The sequence below is a fragment of the Herpailurus yagouaroundi genome, unplaced genomic scaffold (genome assembly GCF_014898765.1).
Source record: "Herpailurus yagouaroundi ecotype Mexico unplaced genomic scaffold, PumYag 190, whole genome shotgun sequence".
Taxonomy (NCBI): Eukaryota; Metazoa; Chordata; class Mammalia; order Carnivora; family Felidae; genus Herpailurus; species Herpailurus yagouaroundi.
Window position 1 is genome coordinate 23784877 of NW_024412421.1, and position 21318 is coordinate 23806194.

Consider the following 21318-nt stretch of genomic DNA (forward strand, 5'->3'; position numbering starts at 1 on the left):
TCTTTCTTTCTTTCTTTCTTTCTTTCTTTCTTTCTTTCTTTCTTTCTCTGTTTCCTTTTCCTTTTCCTGGTCTCACTCTTGAAAAGCTCCCTCTTTCTTTCTCTGTCTCTTTCTCTCTCTGTTTCCTTTTCCTTTTCCTGGTCTCACTCGTAAATCAGATCTGCTGCTCTGTCTAGTAATGGGAGCTTGATCAAGGTGGGCTGATAGGCACAGGTTCCACTGTTTTTAAATCCTGTACAGCCTTGTTATAATGCTCTGACAAGGATGAGATTTAGCTTCCTTGTTGGTGTTAAATAGCTTTACTTTGTTTCATGGTTGCAAATACTATTTCAGATTCCACTAGTCAAGAGAATATTAAAGAGACCAGGTTTATTTTTGTTTTTAAAGCGTGGATGATTAAGTACAAAATACTTCCCATTTGTGTGACTGATGGTTCTATAATGTTTATAAATTCTAGTTTTTAAAGGACAGTGTGATGTTTTAAATCGAAGTTTTAAAAAGAGTACTATTTATTTAATTCTTATTTCACATGCTGCCCTTTTGGACCTCTGATATACACCCCTGTCTCCTTCCCCCAGAGTGATGTGGCTGCTATAGGTAGCCTGTGTGATTTTAACTGTACTGGGGAGTTGTGAGAAGGGAGAGTTTGCAGTGAATATTCTACTTAAATTTTTGAAATCTTAGGCTTAATCTATTTTGAGTAGAAAAGGTCTTTCTTGAAATTTTAATCCTTTATATTTTACTTTTCCTTTGACAAAGGACATTTTGTTTTATTTTTTGTAAAATTGAAAAACCTAGAATATTCATTTAAATAAGAAGTAAGCAATTTGAATAAGTAAGACTTTGAAGTTTGAGCTGCTTATGAGCCTGAGAATTGGAACCAACTTTATCGTGGAGGGTGTTTTGTAGTAGTCTCCTTTGAATAGAAGCAGTAGCCAACACTTCTTATCATTATGGTGTGTTTCTAGGGATAACTGTTTGCATTTCCTTTTAGGCAGGAAGCTATGTTCGTGATGACGCAGTCCCTAACTTGATCCAGCTGATAACCAATAGTGTGGAGATGCATGCCTATACTGTCCAGCGCTTGTACAAAGCAATTCTTGGTGATTATTCTCAAGTAGGTACTTTCTACTTTGGTGGGGAAATTACCCGTTAGTTCCTGGTGTGTTCTTATTACTAACACTCTAGATGTGCCTTGGTTTCATCTTTTATGATTAGATGATCTGCATTAATCCTTGCAAGGATTGAAAGCCTTTGACAAATGGTGACTTTCTTTTGACAGCAACCTTTGGTACAAGTCGCTGCATGGTGTATAGGTGAATATGGAGATCTTCTTGTATCAGGCCAGTGTGAAGAGGAAGAGCCTATTCAGGTACTCCGTGTCACTCTTTAAGGAGGGAGGAAAATAGTGTTTTGGTTTATGAAAGGATAGTGTTTAATGAGTTGAGGTTGAGTCCTTGAAAACCTTTTAAAGAAGTAATCCCAGAATTATATTGGGAAACTTGCCAGTTTTTGAGATGGAATTTAGCTGCCCTGATGAGATTTAAAACCATCTTTAGATCTACTTCTCACCCTTTGGCTTGATAAGAAATGAGACCTATCCATGTCTGCATTTGCTTATCAAGGAACTGGCTTTAGGAGAAATTGTGGCAACAACACTTGAACTCTGTTTATCTTGTTATTTTCTTTACTTCTACCTCTTGAAGCTATATATGTCTCAGTACCCACTGGGTGTTTTCCTTTTTTTTTTTTTTTTTTTTTTTTTAAACCTCCTTCCTATGTGCTTCTGATTGATGATGGATCAGTTTTTACAGTTACTCTGGCAAAGCACAGTTAGTGTTAAAGTTTTGGTAATGATGGTGGCATCCTGTGACTTGGTATCTGATTTAGATCTTTACTGTTAGGATTCATCCTGCGTTTTTTTTGTTTTGTTTTGTTTTTGTTGTTTGTTTGTTTTGTTTTTCTCTCCAGGTAACAGAAGATGAAGTGTTGGATATTTTAGAAAGTGTCCTCATCTCTAATATGTCCACCTCTGTGACGCGAGGTTATGCCCTCACTGCCATTATGAAGCTTTCTACTAGATTCACCTGTACTGTAAAGTGAGTATGGAGAAAAAGTAGGATGAACATGTTATTTTGTAATTTTTAAAAACTTTTTGTTATGGAAAATTTCAAGCAGGGGCAAAAATAGGAAAATAGGATAGTAAAATGAGTTGTATACACCTGTCAATCCACAGTAATAATTATTAATTTGTAGTTCATCCTTATTTTATCTATACTCTGCTTTGCTTTAGTCCCACACCCCACCATTTATTATTTTGAAGGTGAAAAGTTATGTTTTCAAAATCTGACTTCTAATGCCTTTTCTCTTTTTTTAAAGTAAGAAGTTACTTTCCCCGTATAAGGGTTTATTATAATATTTTGAGATGTCTGAATAGGAAGAAAATCCTGAAGGTTTTGGTGGTTAAATTTTTAAATTCTCCTCTTCACTATTTTGAATAAAAGTCAGTTGGACTAGTTTTCCAGCCAAGCATTTTTAAGGCAAACTTAGTTCTCTTAGATGTTGTGTAAGGTCCTGTGAAGAAATGATATATATTTTTTTACTAACTGTTTAAATTGTGAGCTAGAAGAATTTGCTGTCAGGTAATAACCCTTTATTGATAAAAGTCTGATGCTGTGACCCTTAAAGAAGAGAATGAATATTACACACTTCTTTTGTAGCAAATTAATAATGGGTACTTTTTCCTGCAGATTTCAGGGTATGGGATATTTAACAGACAAAATCTAGCATTACAGTTAGAATAAGTACAGTGGTAAGTGATGGTGTTGAGGTGTGTTTTGGATAAAGAAGATAAAGGAGAGGTGTTTTGTTTTTGAAAAGATGCGTGAATTAAGGAAATATGAGTATTTCATATTTTTAACCAGAAAACTCTGGTTTGTTTATTCACTCTACTTGTTTATGAACTTTCTTTCGGGTATTTGAATTTGTTTGTCATTTTATCCCAAAGCCGAATTAAGAAAGTGGTTTCCATCTATGGAAGCAGCATTGATGTGGAACTCCAGCAGAGGGCAGTAGAATATAATGCACTTTTTAAGAAATATGATCATATGAGGTGAGTGAAAGAAACCAAGCAATGCATGTGGCTGTTAGCATCCTGAGCAAATTGTCATGATAATCCACAAAGGAGACTCAATCCTCAGGCTTTGTTAACTGGGCTTCACAAGTCTGTTTAGTCCTAATTGCTTGACTGCTTCCATTTGTCCATTTTCTGTTCTGCCTACCTGTAAACACTTAAGTTAACCATGTTCTATCATTCCCTTTCTCTTCTTTTGGTATGAGATGTTTGCTTCATTTTCCATTTTATTTGGTTAAGAAGTGGAAGTTGTGTTTTTTCAAGAGAATCTCATATATTTAACTTTGTGATGCGTGATTATTTTCCCCCCTCTGTTACGCAGTATCTTCGTGATTGGAGATTGTTAATACCTACTTATTTACCTTTCTTTCGTTCCAATTTCTCTACCACTGAGAAATCCCAGTCTCTTGGGATTTAGGTGGACAGTTTGTCTATTCAAGGTTTCTTGCCTGCCCTTAATCCAGCTAGGAATTTAGGTCATGTATTCTTGTAATCCACCTTCTATTTTAGTGTGTGTGTTACAGGGTGGGGAGGGGAGATGGCTGTCCATGTTTGACTCCAATATAGTAACAGTGATTTTCTTGGGTAGGGAATCTAGGTTAACTGCCTAGAGTTTAACCACTTCAGATTCTTCTAGGTCTGCCCTGCTTGAGAGAATGCCTGTCATGGAAAAAGTGACCACAAATGGCCCTACTGAGATTGTGCAGACAAATGGAGAGACAGAACCAGCTCCACTAGAGACCAAACCACCACCCTCTGGGCCACAGCCCACCAGCCAGGTAGCTTTTCACTTGTTTATCTGGGAATCCTCATGATATTATAGTTAGTTCTTTATGACCTATCTCTTATCTGATTCCCTTCAGTGTTCCTAGATTGATTCATGGTTCTCTTCCTTATTTTTAAGTCTTGAAAAAGCTTTGCCTTAGATACAGATTAGACAAATGATTAATGAATTGAGATACTATTTCTTTGTTTAGGCCAATGATTTATTGGATTTGTTGGGAGGAAATGACATAACACCTGTTATTCCAACTGTACCTACAAGCAAACCAGCTTCTGCTGGTGGAGAACTTCTCGATTTGCTGGGAGACATCAACCTTACAGGTGAGAGCAGACTGGAGTTATTTAATGCTTGGCTGGGGATAAAGGCCTTCAGGAAAAACTGCACTGAACATAGACTTTCTGGCACATGGATCACTTAAAGATGGGAGAGGCTAAGTAAGAAGTAGGAATAGAATCTTCAGAATATCTGGGATATAAGCTACCATGCTAATGTTCTAGAGGTAATTCATAGGAATTCCTTAAAATCCAGTTTTTAGTTTTGGGAGGATAAATTGCTCCCATTGTATTTAAGATAGAAAGGACTTTCTTTTTAAGTTTTTGTTTTTATTATTTGAGAGACCATGAGTGGGGGAGAGGCAGTGAGAGAGGGGGAGAGAGAATCCCAAGCAGGCTCTGTGCTGTCAGTGCAGAGCCTAAAGTGGGGCTCTAACCCATGAACCTGGGATCATGACCTGAGCTAAAATCAAGAGTCGGATGCTTAACCGACTGAGCCACCCAGGCGCCCCTAAGATAGAAAGGACTTCTTTTTCAGGCTACAAAAGAAATAGATCCCAAGTCACTTCTGCTTTTAGTTATTGTTGTAATACATCACTTTTCCTACACTTCTTTCTACTCCTGATTAGTTTTCAGTGGCTAAGGAGAGTGGAGAGATGTTAACCTATTTTCCTCTCTCTCTTAATAAAGCAGTAGATGGAGAAAATTGTCCATAATTATAATACTCAAATTTAACTTTTTATTTGGGAATGTTTTTTTCTTACGTTTGTTTATATATGGTAGACATTAGTAATTGCTGATGTATTCGGTGATATTATGAACCTCTGAGTCCAAGAGTATCACTGTAGCATGTAATTCCTGTCTTTTTTGTTGTTGTTGTTAAGTTTTATTTGAAAGAGAGAACGAGAGAGAGAGAGGAAGGACACAAGCCAGGGAAGGACAGAGAGAGAGAAGGAGACCCAGAATCAGAAGCAGTCTCGAGGCTCTGATCTGTCAGCAGAGAACCCAATGTGGGGCTCAAACACGCGAACTGCGACACGAGATCATGACTTGAGCCAAAGTCAGATGCTTAATCTACTGAGCCACCCAGGCGCCCCACATATAATTGCTGTCTCAAGTATAATGACGTGTTACTGCATACATGGCCTCAAATAGAAAATAGCCATAGAATAAAGATTTTGGATGGTCATCTAGACTGGCTAAATGGTTTTTCCTAACAGCATCCTCCCAGAGCTTATGGTTTATATTTATGTCTTAACAAAATTTCAAAGTGTTACTTGTCATATATTTTTGAGTCATTCACAAGTAATTCCAAATCCTCAAATGCCATAGCTCTACTGGTTATATGGAAAAAACAACCCCTTAGTTAAAACACAATGTATAGGGGCGCCTGGGTGGCTCAGTCGGTTGAGTGTCCGACTTTGGCTCGGGTCATGATCTCGCGGTCTGTGAGTTCGAGCCCCGCATCGGGCTCTGTGCTGTTGGCTCAGAGCCTGGAGCCTGCTTCGGATTCTGTGTCTCCCTCTCTCTCTGACCCTCCCCCGCTCATGCTCTGTCTCTCTCTCTCTGTCAAAAATAAATAAAACATTGAAAAAAAAAACCACAATGTATAGATGATACACTTTACTTATTGACATACTAGCATTTCCATGTTAGTACATAATCTTCACAGTTATAATTTTAAATGGTTGTCTAACATTGTATTAAAAAGTTTGCTTCATGGGTCACCTGGGTGGCTCAGTCGGTTAAGCTTAAGCCTGACTTGATTTTTGGCTCAGGTCATGATCTCATGGTTCATGGTTTTGAGCCCTTCCCGTTAGTGCTTGTCTGCACACACTTTCTCAAATAATAAGTTAAAAAACAAAAAGATTCTAGCCTTCTTTTACTTCACTTTGTTAATCCTTTTTGAAAAGGTATATATATATGCAGTTAATTTCATAAGTAGTTTGAAATCTATTTACACCTAAAAGGCACTCTTTATTTTGCTGTGTTTTCTTATGCGTCTTCTTGTATTCCTGATTTCTCTCAGTTCATGGTCATTACTATCACTTGCATGATCCTCAACTTGTTCTTGTTTGGAAGGATCAAATAAAAATGGTAATTTGGTGACTTTCTTCACCCATTTTATACCACCCCTCCCAGGGTTTGTGTGTATGTGTGTGTTAAAATTCTAACATTTATAAAATTTAGGGTCACCTGGGTGACTCAAGTCATGATCTCACAGTTCATGAGTTCGAACCCTGCGTTGGGCTCTCTGCTCTCACTGCAGAGCTCGCTTCCCTTTGGATCCTCTGCCTCCCTCTCTGCCCCTCCTCCACTGATAGACACACACACTCAAAAAAAAAAAAGAATTAAAAATAAAGAATAATAAAATTTAATAAATGTATTGATCTACTTAGCTTGTAAAATAAAAATATTATTAAATTATTATGATGGTGAAAATATTGTTTTGCCCATCAGGGGTTGGCAGTGTCTAGAGATATTTTTGATGGTCACAACTGGGAGGATGCTACTGTCATTTAATGGGTAGAAGTCAGGGGCGCTGGTAAATATCTTACAAGGCACAAAGCCCCCACAGCAAGCAATTAGCCTAAAATTTCAGTAGTTTTGAGGTCAAAGAACTTAGTTTTTAAAAATTCTTAAAATTTATTTATTCTTGAGAGAGAAAGTACTAGCGTGTGAGTAGGGGAGGGGCAGAGAGAGAGGGGCAGAGAACCCCAAGCAGATGCTGTGCTGTCCATGTAGAGCCTGATGCTGGGCTTGAACCCATGAACTGTGAGATCATGACCTGAGCTGCAACTAAGAGCCGGATGCTTAACCAACTGAACCACCCAGGTACCCTGATGTTGAGGAAATTTAGAGGAATAATCATGTTCAGCTCTCCTGTTGCCAAATTGTTCTCCAGTTTGTACCGGTTTACATCTCTATGGCAGAGATTAGAAGTCCCCATTGCTCCTTATTCTTACCAGTATCTGGTATTATCAGACACTGAAATTTTCACCATTCTGTTGGATGTGAAATAGTATCTCATTGTGGTTTTAAACTTTGTATTCCTCATTACTGGTAATGTTGAGTATCTCTTTACATATGATTCTCTTTTCATTCAGGTTCCCTCTTCTGCAAATTGCTTGTTTATATCTCTTAACCACTCTTTTTTAAAATTTTATTTTAGAGCGTGAGCAGGGGAGAGGGGGTAGAGGGGCATGGCGGGGAGAGAGAGAGGCAGAGAGACAGAATATGCATCTTAAGCAGGCTCCACGCTCAGTGCGGAGCCCAGTGCAGGGCTCATCCCCACAACCCTGGGATCATGACCTGGGCTGCAATCAAGAGTCAGATGTTCAGGGGCGCCTGGGTGGCGCAGTCGGTTAAGCGTCCGACTTCAGCCAGGTCACGATCTCGCGGTCTGTGAGTTCGAGCCCCGCGTCAGGCTCTGGGCTGATGGCTCGGAGCCTGGAGCCTGTTTCTGATTCTGTGTCTCCCTCTCTCTCTGCCCCTCCCCCGTTCATGCTCTGTCTCTCTCTGTCCCAAAAATAAACGTTGAAAAAAAAAATTAAAAAAAAAAAAAAAAAAAAAGAGTCAGATGTTCACCCGACTGAGCCACCCAGGCATCCTGTATAGGTGCTTACCACTTTTAAATTGAGTTACCTTGTTTTCTTACCAATTTGTAGAAAATCCTTATAGTTCTGTATACACATCCATTTGCTGTTTTGTAGCAAATATTTTTCCCCTGCCTGTGGTCTCTCTATTTTATTTTAGTATTTTTAAATAAGAGTTACTCTTTTTAAAGTATTTGAATGTTTAGTTCTTTCCTCTTATGGTTTATGCTTTTTGCATCTTGTTTAAAAAGAATCCTTCTCTTAATCTGAGATCCAATAATTTTCTCCTGTATTTTTTTGGTGAGCTTTGTCATGCTGGCTAAGATTGACTTACCATTGGAATGCTTCATTTAGGTGCTCCGGCTGCTACTCCTGCTCCTGCCTCAGTCCCACAGATATCCCAGCCTCCTTTCTTATTGGATGGGCTTTCATCACAGCCTCTCTTCAATGACATCACTACAGGTATGGTTACTGGTATCACCATCAGTGAGAGGTGGTTCTTGAAGAAGAAAATAATTCTGCAAGCCTTAAGCTGACTGCAGTTAGACTGATCTTCCCATGCTTTCCAGGCATCCCCTCCATCACAGCATACAGTAAGAATGGCTTGAAGATAGAATTCACCTTTGAACGGTCAAATACCAACCCTAGTGTCACAGTGATAACGATACAGGCCTCCAACAGCACAGAGCTGGACATGACAGACTTTGTTTTCCAAGCTGCAGTACCAAAGGTACTACAATGTTGTCTTTGTCTTTTTCCTTTGATTAAAGATTGATTTTTTTTCACACATTTGTTGAGGGATATATTTTAAGCTTTAGAGGTTAAATCAAATTTGCAGGTTTAATCCAAATTAACAGTACTGTAACTATTATGGTTCATTAAAGCATGTTTTTTTTTGAGAGAGAGAGAGAGACAGAGTGTGAGTGGGGGAGGGGCAGAGAGAAAGGGAGACACAGAATCCCAAGCAGGCTCCAGGCTCAAAGCTGTCAGCACAGAGCCCGACATGGGGCTTGAACTCACAAACTGATCATGACCTGAGCCGAAGTCAGATGCTCAACCGACTGAGCCACCCAGGTGCCCCAAAGTATGTCATTTTTAATGAATACTTTTTACTTTAAATATTACTTTAAATACTTTAAATATTTTTACAGTTATTCCTGAAGGATAAAGGACATTCTGATTATCGCTAATGAGATTCACAGCAGAATTCTGTGAGGTGGTCTACTAATGCTCAGGGGCATGTAGGGTAGGTTGGAGTTCAGAAATACAGTGGTAAACACCTGAAAAACACAAATACTAACATGGAATTAAAGTTCATTAAGACGAAGGACTTTATTTGGTATTCTCTTCTAGTCACTGGATCAGAATTGACAGTTTTCATCTCAGTATTTGAGTGAAAGAAACAGTCATTCCTCCTTCATTAATACCTAGTTTACTATTGATACAATGACTGCTTAGTTTTATTTATACCAGATCTTAGTTTAAGGAATATTTATGTCCCATCTTTGATAATGAAAAGTTCGGTGTATTGAGAATGAAGAATAGGCAAAATTTTCCTGTAAAGGATAGGATAGTAAGTATTTTAGGCTATATGATCTCTGTTGCATCTACTCATTTCTGCTGTTATAGTGAAAAAAAGGGGGGTGCCTGTGTGGTTGAGTGACCAACTCTTGATTTTGGCTCAGGTTATGATTCCATTGTCATGGGATTGAGCCCTGTGTCAGGCTCCTTGCTGAGTGTTGAGCCCACTTAAGATTTTCTCCCTCCCTCCCTCTTTCTCTCCCTCCCCTGCTAGAGCTCGCTCGCTCTCTCTCTCTCTCTCTCTCTCTCTCAAAACAAAAAAGCCATAATCACCATGTAAATGAAGGAGTGTGGCTTTGTTGCACAATAAATGTTCCAGTAAAACATTATTTACAGAAAAGATGTCAGGTCATTTTTGGCCCATGGGTCATAGTCTGCCAGCCCTTGGTTTAAAAAAAAATTTTTTTTTAACATTTATTTATTTTTGAGACAGAGAGAGAGAGAGAGCATGAACAGGGGAGGGTCAGAGGAAGAGGGAGACATAGAATCTGAAACCGGCTCCAGGCTCTGAGCTGTCAGCACAGAGCCCAATGCGGGGCTCGAACCCACGGACCACGAGATCATGACCTGAACCAAAGTCTGATGCTTAACCAACTGAGCCACCCAGGCGCCTCTGCCAGCCCTTGGTTTAGACTAAGCTAACCTTATCTTTGCAGTGACATGTGAAGTGTGACATTCAAACCACACATTTTTGAAAACTGAAGACATTTTATTTGTGGTTACTGTTGATTTTGCAAAAGCCACCTTTAATTGCATTTTTTAGGAACTAGAGTAATGTAGATGTTTTAGGAGAATGGAGTGGTTTCAGTACTAATTGTGTGACATTAAGCAAGTTCCTTAAACTGTGTGCCTCAGTTTCTTCCTTTACAAAGAGGGGATGGTGATAATGATGTCTATTTCCTAGAGTTCCTTTGAGGATTAGATGAGTTTTATGTGCTGTTTACTGTTTTAAGCACTTTTCATGTGTTCATTGCTCAGTAAATGTTAGCTGCTACAACTTAGGGTTTTACACTTGTTACCTGAGGCTGTGTACTAGCAACATATCACCTCTGCCATTAAAGCATAGCCTTATTTTTGGTGTTGTACTCTACAATACCTCCTTGCATGTCATGATGTATCTTGAACTTCAAAATACCATATTTTATAGGTTCTATTACTGTTTTCACTTTTTATTATCTCTGAAATTGAGATGCATTTTAAAATTAATACTTTGTCATAGTTTAATTGGTAACCTGTTATCTTTCTCAGGGGTACATAAAATGGTGTGAATTACAATTAATGGCATTTTACATTTGATGAAATAATGTAAATAAATAAAGAATATTTTAGCTTACATCATCCATCTTGACAATACAATTATGATAAGACCCAACATGATAAGTCTGTGAGTTGATACTAAATCTCTTCACTCTTACAGTAAAGTTTTGGTCCTTACAGATGGCTAGACTTCCCTCCTCTCATTCTCTGCCAGCCCCACCTCTTCCCATCTCTTTCTGTGTCTCTCCCCCTTCCCTTCTCTCTCTCTCACTCTCCCCCTCTTCTCTCCTTCTCTCTTCTTTCCTCTTCCTCTTTTTCCCCTCTTTCTTTTTTCTCCTAATATTTTTTCTTTTTTTCCTTAATTTTTATTTATTTTTTAATTTACACCCAAGATAGTTAACATGTAGTACAATAATGATTTCAGCAGTAGAATCCAGTGATTCATCCCCAACATGTAACACCCAGTGCTCATCCCAACAAGTGTCCTCCTTAATGCCCTTTCCCATTTAACCCTTCCCCCCACTCACAAACCCTCCAGCAACCCTCAGTTCTCTGTATTTAAGAGTCTCTTGGGGTGCCTGAGTGGTTCAGTCGATTAAGCATCCAACTTTGGCTCAGCTCATGATCTTGAAGTTCGTGAGTTTGAGCCCCACATCAGGCTCTGTGCTGACCGCTCAGAGCCTGGAGCCTGCTTTGGATTCTGTGCCTCCCTCTCTCTCTGCCCCTCCCCTGCTTGAGCTCGCTTTCTCTCTCTCTCTCTCTCTCTCTCTCTCTCTCTCTCTCTCTCTCTCTCTTTCTCTTTCTCTTTCTCAAAATAAATATTAAAAAATTTTTTTTAGAAGAGTCTCTTATGTTTTGTTCCACTCCTTGCTTTTATATTCTTTTTTCTTCCCTTCCCTTATGTTCATGTTTTGTATCTTAAATTCCATGTATGAATGAAGCCATATGATACTTGTCTTTCTCTAATTTTCCTTGGCATAATACACTCTGGTTCCATCCACTTTGTTGCAAATGGCAGGATTTCATTCTTTTTGATTGCCGAGTAATACTCCCATCACCTATACATACATACATACACACACACATACACACACACACATACATACTACATCTTTATCCATTCATCTATTGATGGACATTTGGGCTCTTTCCATACTTTGGCTATTGTTGATAGCGCTGCTATAACCATTGGGGTGCATGTGCCCCTTTGAAACAGCACACCTGTATCCTTTGGATAAATACCTAGTAGTGCAGTTGCTGGGTTGTACGGTAGTTCTATTTTTAATTTTTTGAGGAACCTCCATACTGTTTTCCGGAGTGGCTGTACCAGTTTACATTCCCACCAGCACTGCAAAAGGGTTCCTCTTTTCTCCACATCCTTGCTGACATCTCTCGTCGTTGCCTGAGTTGTTAATTTTAGCCATTCTGACAGGTGTGAGATGGTATCTCATTGTGGTTTTGATTTGTGTTTCCGTGATGATGATCACTCTCTAATATTTTAGAAGACTACACTATTCAGGAAAGATTTTTTTTTTTAATTTTTTATTTATTTTTGGGACAGAGAGAGAGACACAGCATGAACGGGGGAGGGGCAGAGAGAGAGGGAGACACAGAATCGGAAACAGGCTCCAGGCTCTGAGCCATCAGCCCAGAGCCCGACGCGGGGCTCGAACTCACAGACCGCGAGATCATGACCTGGCTGAAGTCGGACGCTTAACCGACTGCGCCACCCAGGCGCCCCATATTCAGGAAAGATTTTAACAGTCCTAATGTATAGGGGCACCTGGATGGCTCAGTCGGTTAATCGTCTGCCTTCAGCTCAGGTCATGACCTCACAGTTCATGAGTTCCAGCTCCATGTCGGGCAGTGCGCTGACAGTGCAAGGGCCTGCTTGGGATTCTCTCTCTCCCCTCTCTCTTTGCCCCTACCTTGCTTGTGCTGTCTCTCTGAAAATAAATAAACTTGAATTAAAAAAGAAAAAATCCTAGTATGTAGAATCGCTACATATATATACTATATTGTGCTAAAAATTATAGTTGACCTATCTTACAGCACTTTTATCTCTTCTCTGTGAACAAACATATGAAACTTACACTAAAAATTGTGGCATTTGGCTTTTCCAGGTCTTTTGCTGTATAGGCTAGTTCTGCACGTAATTTTTCTCTTAATCCCTGTGTCACTAATGGAGAGATCCTGGTGTATTCCACATACATATTAACATTTGGGCTCTTTCCAGCTTTTCCTTTACCTCTGTCATGTAGCCTTTGACACATTCCAGATTATGTAGACTTTAGAAAACAAAAGGTCAACTCTCCTGATCCCACTCACACCAAAGCATAAAGGGCTGTAGTTGGTGAATGGTATGCTGGTTTGTTATTTCTAGAAGGTTTTTTTCTTTTTTTCTAGCTTTCTTTAGCCACAGACACCCATTTTTTACCTGCGTAGTTGATCAGTTACTATTAAGTGAGGTTGCCAAAACAAGAATTGGTCACCTTTTGAAAAGTGGTAGGCTAAAGTTCCTTTTGCTGTAAAGAGGAGAGTGGCTCATTGCTAGTTTTCATGATCAAAGACCTAACGGTGGCTTTTTTTTTTTAATAACATGAAGGTTATAGTCAGCCCACATACTATGAATTGCTGGTATCTGGAAAACAAATAGAGCATAGTAGTAGGTAAATCTGTTACTTGAATAATCATGTTAGTGTCTTGACATTTTTATTTGTTGACATCTCTGACACAGTATTGAGTGTATTATTTTTTCTGAAGAGTGCCCTTTGTTCCCCACAGACATTCCAGCTGCAGCTTCTGTCTCCTAGTAGCAGCATTGTCCCAGCATTTAATACGGGGACCATCACACAAGTCATTAAAGTTCTGAACCCACAGAAGGTGAGTAGCACATTTGAAGGCAATATCTGAGCGAAATATAAGCATATTTCCTGAAATAAAATTTTGCTTTGGTTCTCTAGGGTTTTTTTTGACTCATATTCATAGAAGAAATCTGGGAAAGGTCTACTCTAACCTCTTTATTCTTTTGTAGATTAGATAATAAATGCAGCTCAGACACATGAAATGGTTTAGTGGCAACTTATTAAAATGCAGCTTTAAAGAATTTGGAGGCTTACAGGTTTAATTTCTTTGCAGAAGAGTGGAAGGTTAGACATTTTAATCTTTACACAAGTTGCAGTCTAGGGTAAGAGTATCTGTACAACCCCATATATCCACATTTACTACTGTAGTAAGTATTCACAGCAAAAGTAGAAGCATTTTTAATGAACCAGCCAAATGAAAAGTAGCTTTAGAAACTGAAATTAAGCAATATTTTCATTACATCTTCTCAAAGAAGTAAATTGACTCTTTAATAGTCATCAATTGACTCGTTTTCAAACAGCTTTTGAAAATGGTTAAGAGAATTTCTTCACCTTGAAAGATTTCTAGCAGTGTCTAATAACGCCAATATTTCCTTCTCACAAAACATTTTGCCTTTCCTCTGCTATGCAATGTATTTTGGAGTATCTGCCTATAGCATAGCATAGATTCCTTTGATGATCTGATACATAAAAGTACAAATTTTCTTAGTGCATTAATATTTGAAATCTGCCACATAAAGTCAAAAGGATTTATAATTGAGCTGTCTTATAATGACTTCCGTTACCATAAGTTAACTCTTTTTTTTCTGTCCTGGGAACAAAAAAGTTTATGTTCACATTTACTATTGGTTTTACAGAGAACATCAGTATCTCTGAATGTAGAGCGTAAGATGACTATGTTACCTCATTTTTCTAGAAGCTTGGATCCAAAGGTTGAATGTTTTTGAAAAGCACTCAGCCAGTGTGACTATGAAATGCTCCCAAGTGGTTCTGTCCCATTAATGCAGTTCTAGGATTGGAGCTGATGATGTGTTTTGGAGATGTATTTTCTCTACTCGACTGCATGATGTTGGCCAGAGTACTAGGCAGTAGGGATGGTGGTGGTTTGCCTGTTAGCTTTGCTGTAAAATAATTTGTTTCATTTGAGATTAAAAGTCTATTTTGTAGGGGTGCCTGGGTGGCTCATTTGGTTAAGTGTCTGACTCTTAATTTTGGCTCAGGTCATGATCCCAGGGTTGGAGATTGAGCCCTCTGTTGGGCTTGGAGCCTGCTTAAGATTCTCCCTGCCCCCCCCAACCCCCCCGCCGTCTCTGCCCCTCCCCAACTTGCACATGTGCTCTCTGTCAAAAAAAAAAAAAAGTCTATTTGTGGCCCACATAGATTCTAGAGATTTCCTTTCAGTGTATAATTTGTAATTCTCTGTTCTTCCACAGCAACAGCTGCGAATGCGGATCAAGCTCACATATAACCACAAGGGCTCAGCAATGCAAGATCTAGCAGAGGTGAACAACTTTCCCCCTCAGTCCTGGCAATGAGGGCCTGGGCACCATTCTCATTCTTGTCCCACTCAATCAAAGGAACTCTGGGAAGGAGGTTGTGATCGCTGGCAAGTCCCCCCCAACTGTACCATGGGCATGAGGAGCTGAAGAGAACTGTTGAGGAGGATTTTCCTGAAGTTATCGCTGACCTTGAAGCATTGTCAAAGACGAATCTCCTCTCCTCCACTGTTGAGGCTGGCTGCTTCTGGAGGCTACTTTGCACTCTTCCTCCTCTTCTCCTTTGTCCGCACTTCTCCACCCGTCCCACATTTACAGCCAGAATCAACATTCCCTGGGCCCCTGAGGAAATAAGCAGCTGGTCTGGAGGAGAGGACTAGAATCCATGGCAAGAAAACACTCACTCTGTCTGTGCAGCAAAGAGTTGCCCCTTCTTTCTACTGTGTTTTTCTGTGGACTGGGCGAGGTGGGGTATTCATTCCTCACTAGCTGGGTTACTATCTTCAGGCGCTTTTTACATCAGGCATTCAGAACGGAAATGTAAAAATGGACTTTAGGGAGCCCTGCCTTTTTCTACTGGTTCCCCCAATGTTTGAAAGAGGCATTAGGCTCCTGGTAGCCTTTTCTGTGCATTGCTGTATACACACAGACACACACATGTATGTATGTTTGTTACCAAGAACTGGGTAGACCTGGAGAGGTTATTTTAAACACTGGACAGATGCAGTTAAAAAGAGCTTTTGTTGAGATTTGGCATGAAGGATATGGTGCTCTATTTGTAATAGAAACTCCCAAGGCTCTTCCAGCTCCCCCTTCTCTCCATTCTTTAGCTGTAGTCATGAATATTCTCCATGATTTTCAGAATTGATTCCCCTGAAAGTGCAAAGTGAACAATTTCTAAAGGATATATTGTTATTAATGCCCCTGTTCCCACCACAAATTTTAAAAGTTTCTCCTAAGCCCATAACTTGCCTGTTGAACTATGGTAAATGGGTGGAAAGAGGAGTTAGCTTTTTAAGATCAGACTCCTTTAAAAAAGCACCTTTGCCCATAGGAAGAGTGAGTATCAGACTCATCCTAGAGCATATTGGAGTCATCTTCTTCATGATTCCAAACCTTCCTTTTTATTTCCTGAGCCTGGCTTGGACCTTGGCATTCCGTTTGAATTCCTTCTTCTAACTGGAACATTTGTGTTGTATCTGTAACACTGGCACTGAAATAAAGACCACGCGGTTAAAGAAATCTTTCCTATATTGTACTTTATGGTGTTGGAATGAAGCCTTGTAGCTTCCTTGCCCCCGTATGAGAGGAGGTCTTATGGACACCATAGGGTAGGCATATCCTTTCCTGAGTCTGAGAAGTTGGTGTCTTGAGAGTAGCCAATCTCATGAATATCTGCATCAAAGACCTGAGGTCTGGAGCTTTTTAAACTAGTGAGAGTGCCGAGTGCTTTTTAGAAAGGACCCTTGTGTTATCAAACCTTAACGCTGAGTTGCTGGAGTGAGGTAAGATGACTCCTGTGGCACATATTGAATGTACCGTGTACGTTCAGGTGCACAGGTGCCATGTCTGATACACTAAAAGAAGAAAGAAAAAGTCAGGCCCACCTTGCTCTTACAATGTTTGCAATCATTACTGTATTTATTACAGTATAATGACTACTTTGGCTCTGGTCTTAAACCTGGGTACAAATATCTTTTTTTCCCCCTTCACTTCCCCAAGCCTTTACTTAAAATTTTCAGTGTCTTGTCAAATCTAGCTCTGTATCAGATGCTAGATTATTCCTAACATTTGACAAATGGGGGTTGAACTAAAAGGCTCCAAAGGGGAAGATTTCTGGTCTTATATAAGAGCAAGATTTGCTAAAATTTACCCTACTGGGTAAATGGTTGATTGAGTCAAGAACAGGATATTACCTTGTGCATAGTTTTCAGTAAAGGCAAGTGCGGACTAGTGTATATTTCCAACAGCTGCTCTGCCTGTGCGATGAAAAATACAGCCTTTTAAGCTTTCTTTGCAGACTGATTTCCTTGGATGGATACTTAATGCTGTGAAACATGATAGGGTTAACATAATATTGGTGGATTTCTTCAATAGAATTTATCTAACATTCCTCTTTGTGTTAGAGGCTTTATTTTCTTTCACGTTTATAGTTGACCAGTTCAAGTTTCTTTAATTGTACTGAGTTGGATCTCAGAAACCTGCTGAAGACCATGCTAGAAGACAGTGCTAGCTAACGGAGCTGGAAGGGGTCTACTCTAGTAACAAATCTCCATGGGTGATTATAGTTTCGAGGTAGAGTTATAGGATTATTCATAGCTTTGTCTAGATAAAGGGATAAAAATCATGGCCTTAACACAAGGGGTGCTGCCTAGAATATGAAGTGGTTTTGGAGAGTGAAACTGAGCACCACACTGAAGAACTAGTGGCCAAAAAACTGCCTAGGATACTGATGGTTGTGAAGACTGTTCCAAGTAATTGGATCTTTGAAAGCTTCAGCGTGCCTTAGTTTCTAGGATCAGAATAAGTTCTCCTCGTACTTGGCCTTGCTGCTAAAAGGAGAAATCTCTTAATTTTTTATGAATACTTACACATTTCAGTAATTTCTTTCCCTGGTATGACCATTCGAGGGGGAGCAAATTTGAATAGATTTACAACTTCAGAGCCATTGTGAGGAAAGAGTGATTTCCATGGCTGTTTTAATAACTCCAGGGTGATAAGCAGTGAGCCTACACATACTTGGACAATTTCACATGCACTTTTACCTCATTTTCCCCCTCTTTCCTGTCACTCCTACCCCCAGCCCCAAAGTAATCCTAAGGGAGAATTAATCTAAGTAATCTCAAAAAACTGTAGGAAGGGTGCTCTACCCGAGAAGCTTCTCCCACAATGCTCTGGTGCTGTTACCTTGAGGTGATTTGGACAGTCATGGAATGTTTTATGCTGTGTGTAGTGATCATCTGTTCCTTTTAAGGTCTTTCTCATTTAAAGAAACATTCCTCAGTGTAACAGTTCGGAGGGGATTCTTTCCTCTTACTAGGTTAAAGATGTATTTCATTCATATAAGAGAGTAGACATTTAAAACTGTTCAGCACTAATGGTTTGAGTATTTCCATCTACTGTATAAACATGCTTTACATTTTTACATTCTTCTAGAAGAGATTGGAAGGGGATACTGTTTGAGGTTCAACTTGATTATTTTCTGCATTGGAAAATATTTGGGCCACAAGAACTAGGGGGAAGAAAGAGTTTGAATGTGTATATTTTTTTCTAGTGAATGTATTTTATCCACACAGTCCTAAACCAAGTGAGAGCTAGAGAGCAAAAAGTGGATATTCACAAATTTGTGGTTGGTGGAGAGGTGGTTCATGACTGTGTGTTTATGCGTTTGGGAGTGGGGAGGGTCACTGAAGAGGAAAAGACCTGAAGTTTGAAACACTTTGACCAGCTTTGGCTCAGGAAGGTGGGGCTGCTTGTAGAAGTGGAAGGTGAATCACTCTTTTTCAAGCAATAGTAGTGAGGGGGCTCCATCTGCAGGGTTCCAGGACCTGGACACTTAAACAGAAGGACGTGCTGAAGCAGCTTGCACGGTTGCTTCATGAACTTCCATGAGGCTGATTCTGGCTTCAGGATGGAGCATTGGAGATTTTTCGTTTTTGTTTTTGGAACCTGCTGTTGCGCTTTGTGTGTTTTGTTTTTGTTTTCTATCTGGGGGGGGGGAGGGGCTCATGGGAAAGAGCTTCTGAACTCTTTCCTTTGTGAACTCCCACTGTGTCCCTGTAAAGTCCTTTTCTTTCATAATTGTTGTAAGTTACATTTTCATTAAGCCCCATCACATCTTCTTTACTGTAAAAATATTAAAGGCTGTTTCTAAGTGGGACGGCTAATTCTAATTATTGCAGACATATTTTTGAGATGTAAAAAAAATTTAAAATTAAATGATAAGTCTTAGAGGTGAGTGAGGAATAAAATGGATGTAAACATTTACATGGGATGCATTAGAATTCTGTGTGTATTGTCTTTTGGTTGAAACAAATTATGAACAGTGACTAATAATAAAAAGTCAATACTCAAATGATTTAAAATTTGCTTCCTTGCTTCTTACAAGTAGATTAGAAAAGGCTTGAATGAATTCTTATTCCAGAGCTTTGAGCTAAACTTACTGACCTGTTAATGTTTCTTTTACAGAAATCTCACCTAGAGGAATTTGAATGACTTAAATCTGTAGTTTAGAGACAGTCAATAGTGCAATTGGAAATTTTTAACTAATGATTATTAACTAATGCTTACTTCTCCACATGGGTGAATTCTCAAACAAGGCAAAGCATGTCAGGGTGAAATGTGTATTAGGGGTCAGGATGGGGTTTTAGTTATAAGCTTCTCTTTGTAAATTGTTTAAGTGTATCTGTGACTGAGAAGAGGAAAGATTGACCAGCCAAAATGAATTCTGTTTCATGATCTATTTTATATGAATTCTTCCATAGAAGAATGGTTGGAAGTTGGAAGCTGTAGGTTTTCTATTACTCAGGTGATCCCTTATAGTCCCTTGATTGAGAAGTGGGAGAGTGTGACGGCCCCCTAAGTGAGGAGGAGAATAGAGCCTGTGGCCTTTATCTAGTTTATGCAGAAGTGCCCTTTGGCACTGTTTGATAAGTGACATTTCTGTAACCTTTCCTTATATATGGATTAGTTAAAATTCATCTTTGTTTCTAATACTAAATTTGGTTAACTTTCATCTCCATATAATTTCATGTAGAGGAAAATCTAAAAGCTACATTAGAGAAGTTTACCCAGTAATAATAGAGTTCAGACATTTACTTAGCAATACAATGATTAGTGCTTAGATTTGAACTTTAGTCCAGAAGGACCGAATTAATTTTTATCACTTATAAGGGTTTTCCATGCTGTTTCCTCCCTTAGTTTATTTGTCCCTTTATTTTGGAAATAATGAAAACATTCACAGAAAAAAACATTCCTTCAAATCCTGAAGCCAGGTAAATACTACCTGTTTCTTTGGAACTAAAATAAAGAAAATCTGCTCAACCTGTGTTAGAAATAAGAGATTTAGGCCTAAAGATGACTTTGTGATGATCATTAAAGGAGTGGGAACCAGCTATAAATAAGTGAATGTAGTAAGATCTTATGGCTCTTCTACCAGTTTGACAGACTTTTCTTCTTCAGACTTTGTATTTTGTAGTGAGGATTAGGGAAAGCTCCTAGGATAAATTTGTGTGTGTGTGTGTGTGTGTGTGTGTCCTTCCCAGGTGAAGAGAGAGAGTTATGTACTTATAAAATGATACAGAGAGGAAGCAGTAATGACTTGTCTGTCTCTTGGCTTGATCTAAACAGTGATTTCTGTAATGATGAACCTGCAGTGAGGGCAGATGGATTTTTCTACAGAAATTCCCAGAGGAATTTATTTTTAGGGTTAGTCTCAGCTGTTTACCATTTCCAGAAACCATAGTTACATAACCCTTGGCATACATAATGCACATTGCCTTGAACTGGGGAAGAACATGAATATGTGACCTTTGAAACAGTATAAAATGTTAATGGTAGTACATGATTTGAAAAAGGAGAATCAATTGCTTGACTGCTAAATTGGATCTTAAAACATGGAGACCTTTAAAGAGCTGCATCATAAATGATTCCGTGCAACATCTGGGCTGGAAATTCTTTTGTTGTTGTTTGTTTTCCTTATGAAAGGGGTACTACTGTTGTTGATGAAAAAATAGTAAATACATAAATTTTAGCATATGCTTGTATTATGAATTGATGTTTTAGCCTTTATTCCATTGATTTAAAAAAAAACGAAAACCAATCTACCACTGCTGTTCCCCAGCATTAACTCAAAATGCTGATCCTGGGATAGGATCCTTTGCCCTTGTTCAAGGGATCAATCAATAAAGAGTTTCTCATGAGATCTGGAAAAGGCAATGTATAAAACCTCAAAAACAAGCTTTTAGAAACCCTAATTCTGAACCACATTTTGGTCTTTCCACTGCCCATCTGCCCTTGGTTAAAGTTCACTTCTCTCTATATGGGTGCCTATAACCTTCATACCGGTGTTCTTGCTGGAATAAGTTACCCAGTAAGCATTGAAATGGGAATTCAACTACTTATTTTTTTAAATAATTTTTTTAAGTTTGAGAGGAAGAGAGCAGGGGAGAGGTTGAGAGAGAATCCCAAGCAGGCCCTGCACCATCAGCATGGAGCCTTATGTGGGGCTCAAACCCGTGAAACTATGAGATCATGACATGAGCCGAAACCAAGAATCAGGTGTTTAACCAACTGAGCCACCAAGGCACCCCAGGATTCAACTACTTTGAGTAGCT

The 21318-nt window shown here is 39.1% G+C and overlaps 1 protein-coding gene across 2 annotated transcripts in view; it reads left to right on the top strand.

Annotated features, from left to right (window-relative positions):
• Positions 1-19061, top strand: part of AP1G1 (adaptor related protein complex 1 subunit gamma 1) — an 80471-nt gene extending 61410 nt beyond the window's left edge. For both annotated transcript variants that reach the window (XM_040443008.1, XM_040443009.1), the window contains 10 exons: positions 995-1117; positions 1283-1372; positions 1972-2099; positions 3008-3112; positions 3771-3912; positions 4111-4237; positions 8140-8247; positions 8355-8515; positions 13408-13506; positions 14921-19061. In XM_040443008.1, the coding sequence (XP_040298942.1) occupies positions 995-1117; positions 1283-1372; positions 1972-2099; positions 3008-3112; positions 3771-3912; positions 4111-4237; positions 8140-8247; positions 8355-8515; positions 13408-13506; positions 14921-15022 (1185 nt within the window). In that variant the 3' untranslated portion in view covers positions 15023-19061. The remainder of the gene's footprint in view (positions 1-994; positions 1118-1282; positions 1373-1971; positions 2100-3007; positions 3113-3770; positions 3913-4110; positions 4238-8139; positions 8248-8354; positions 8516-13407; positions 13507-14920) is intronic.
• Positions 19062-21318: the final 2257 nt, after the last annotated feature.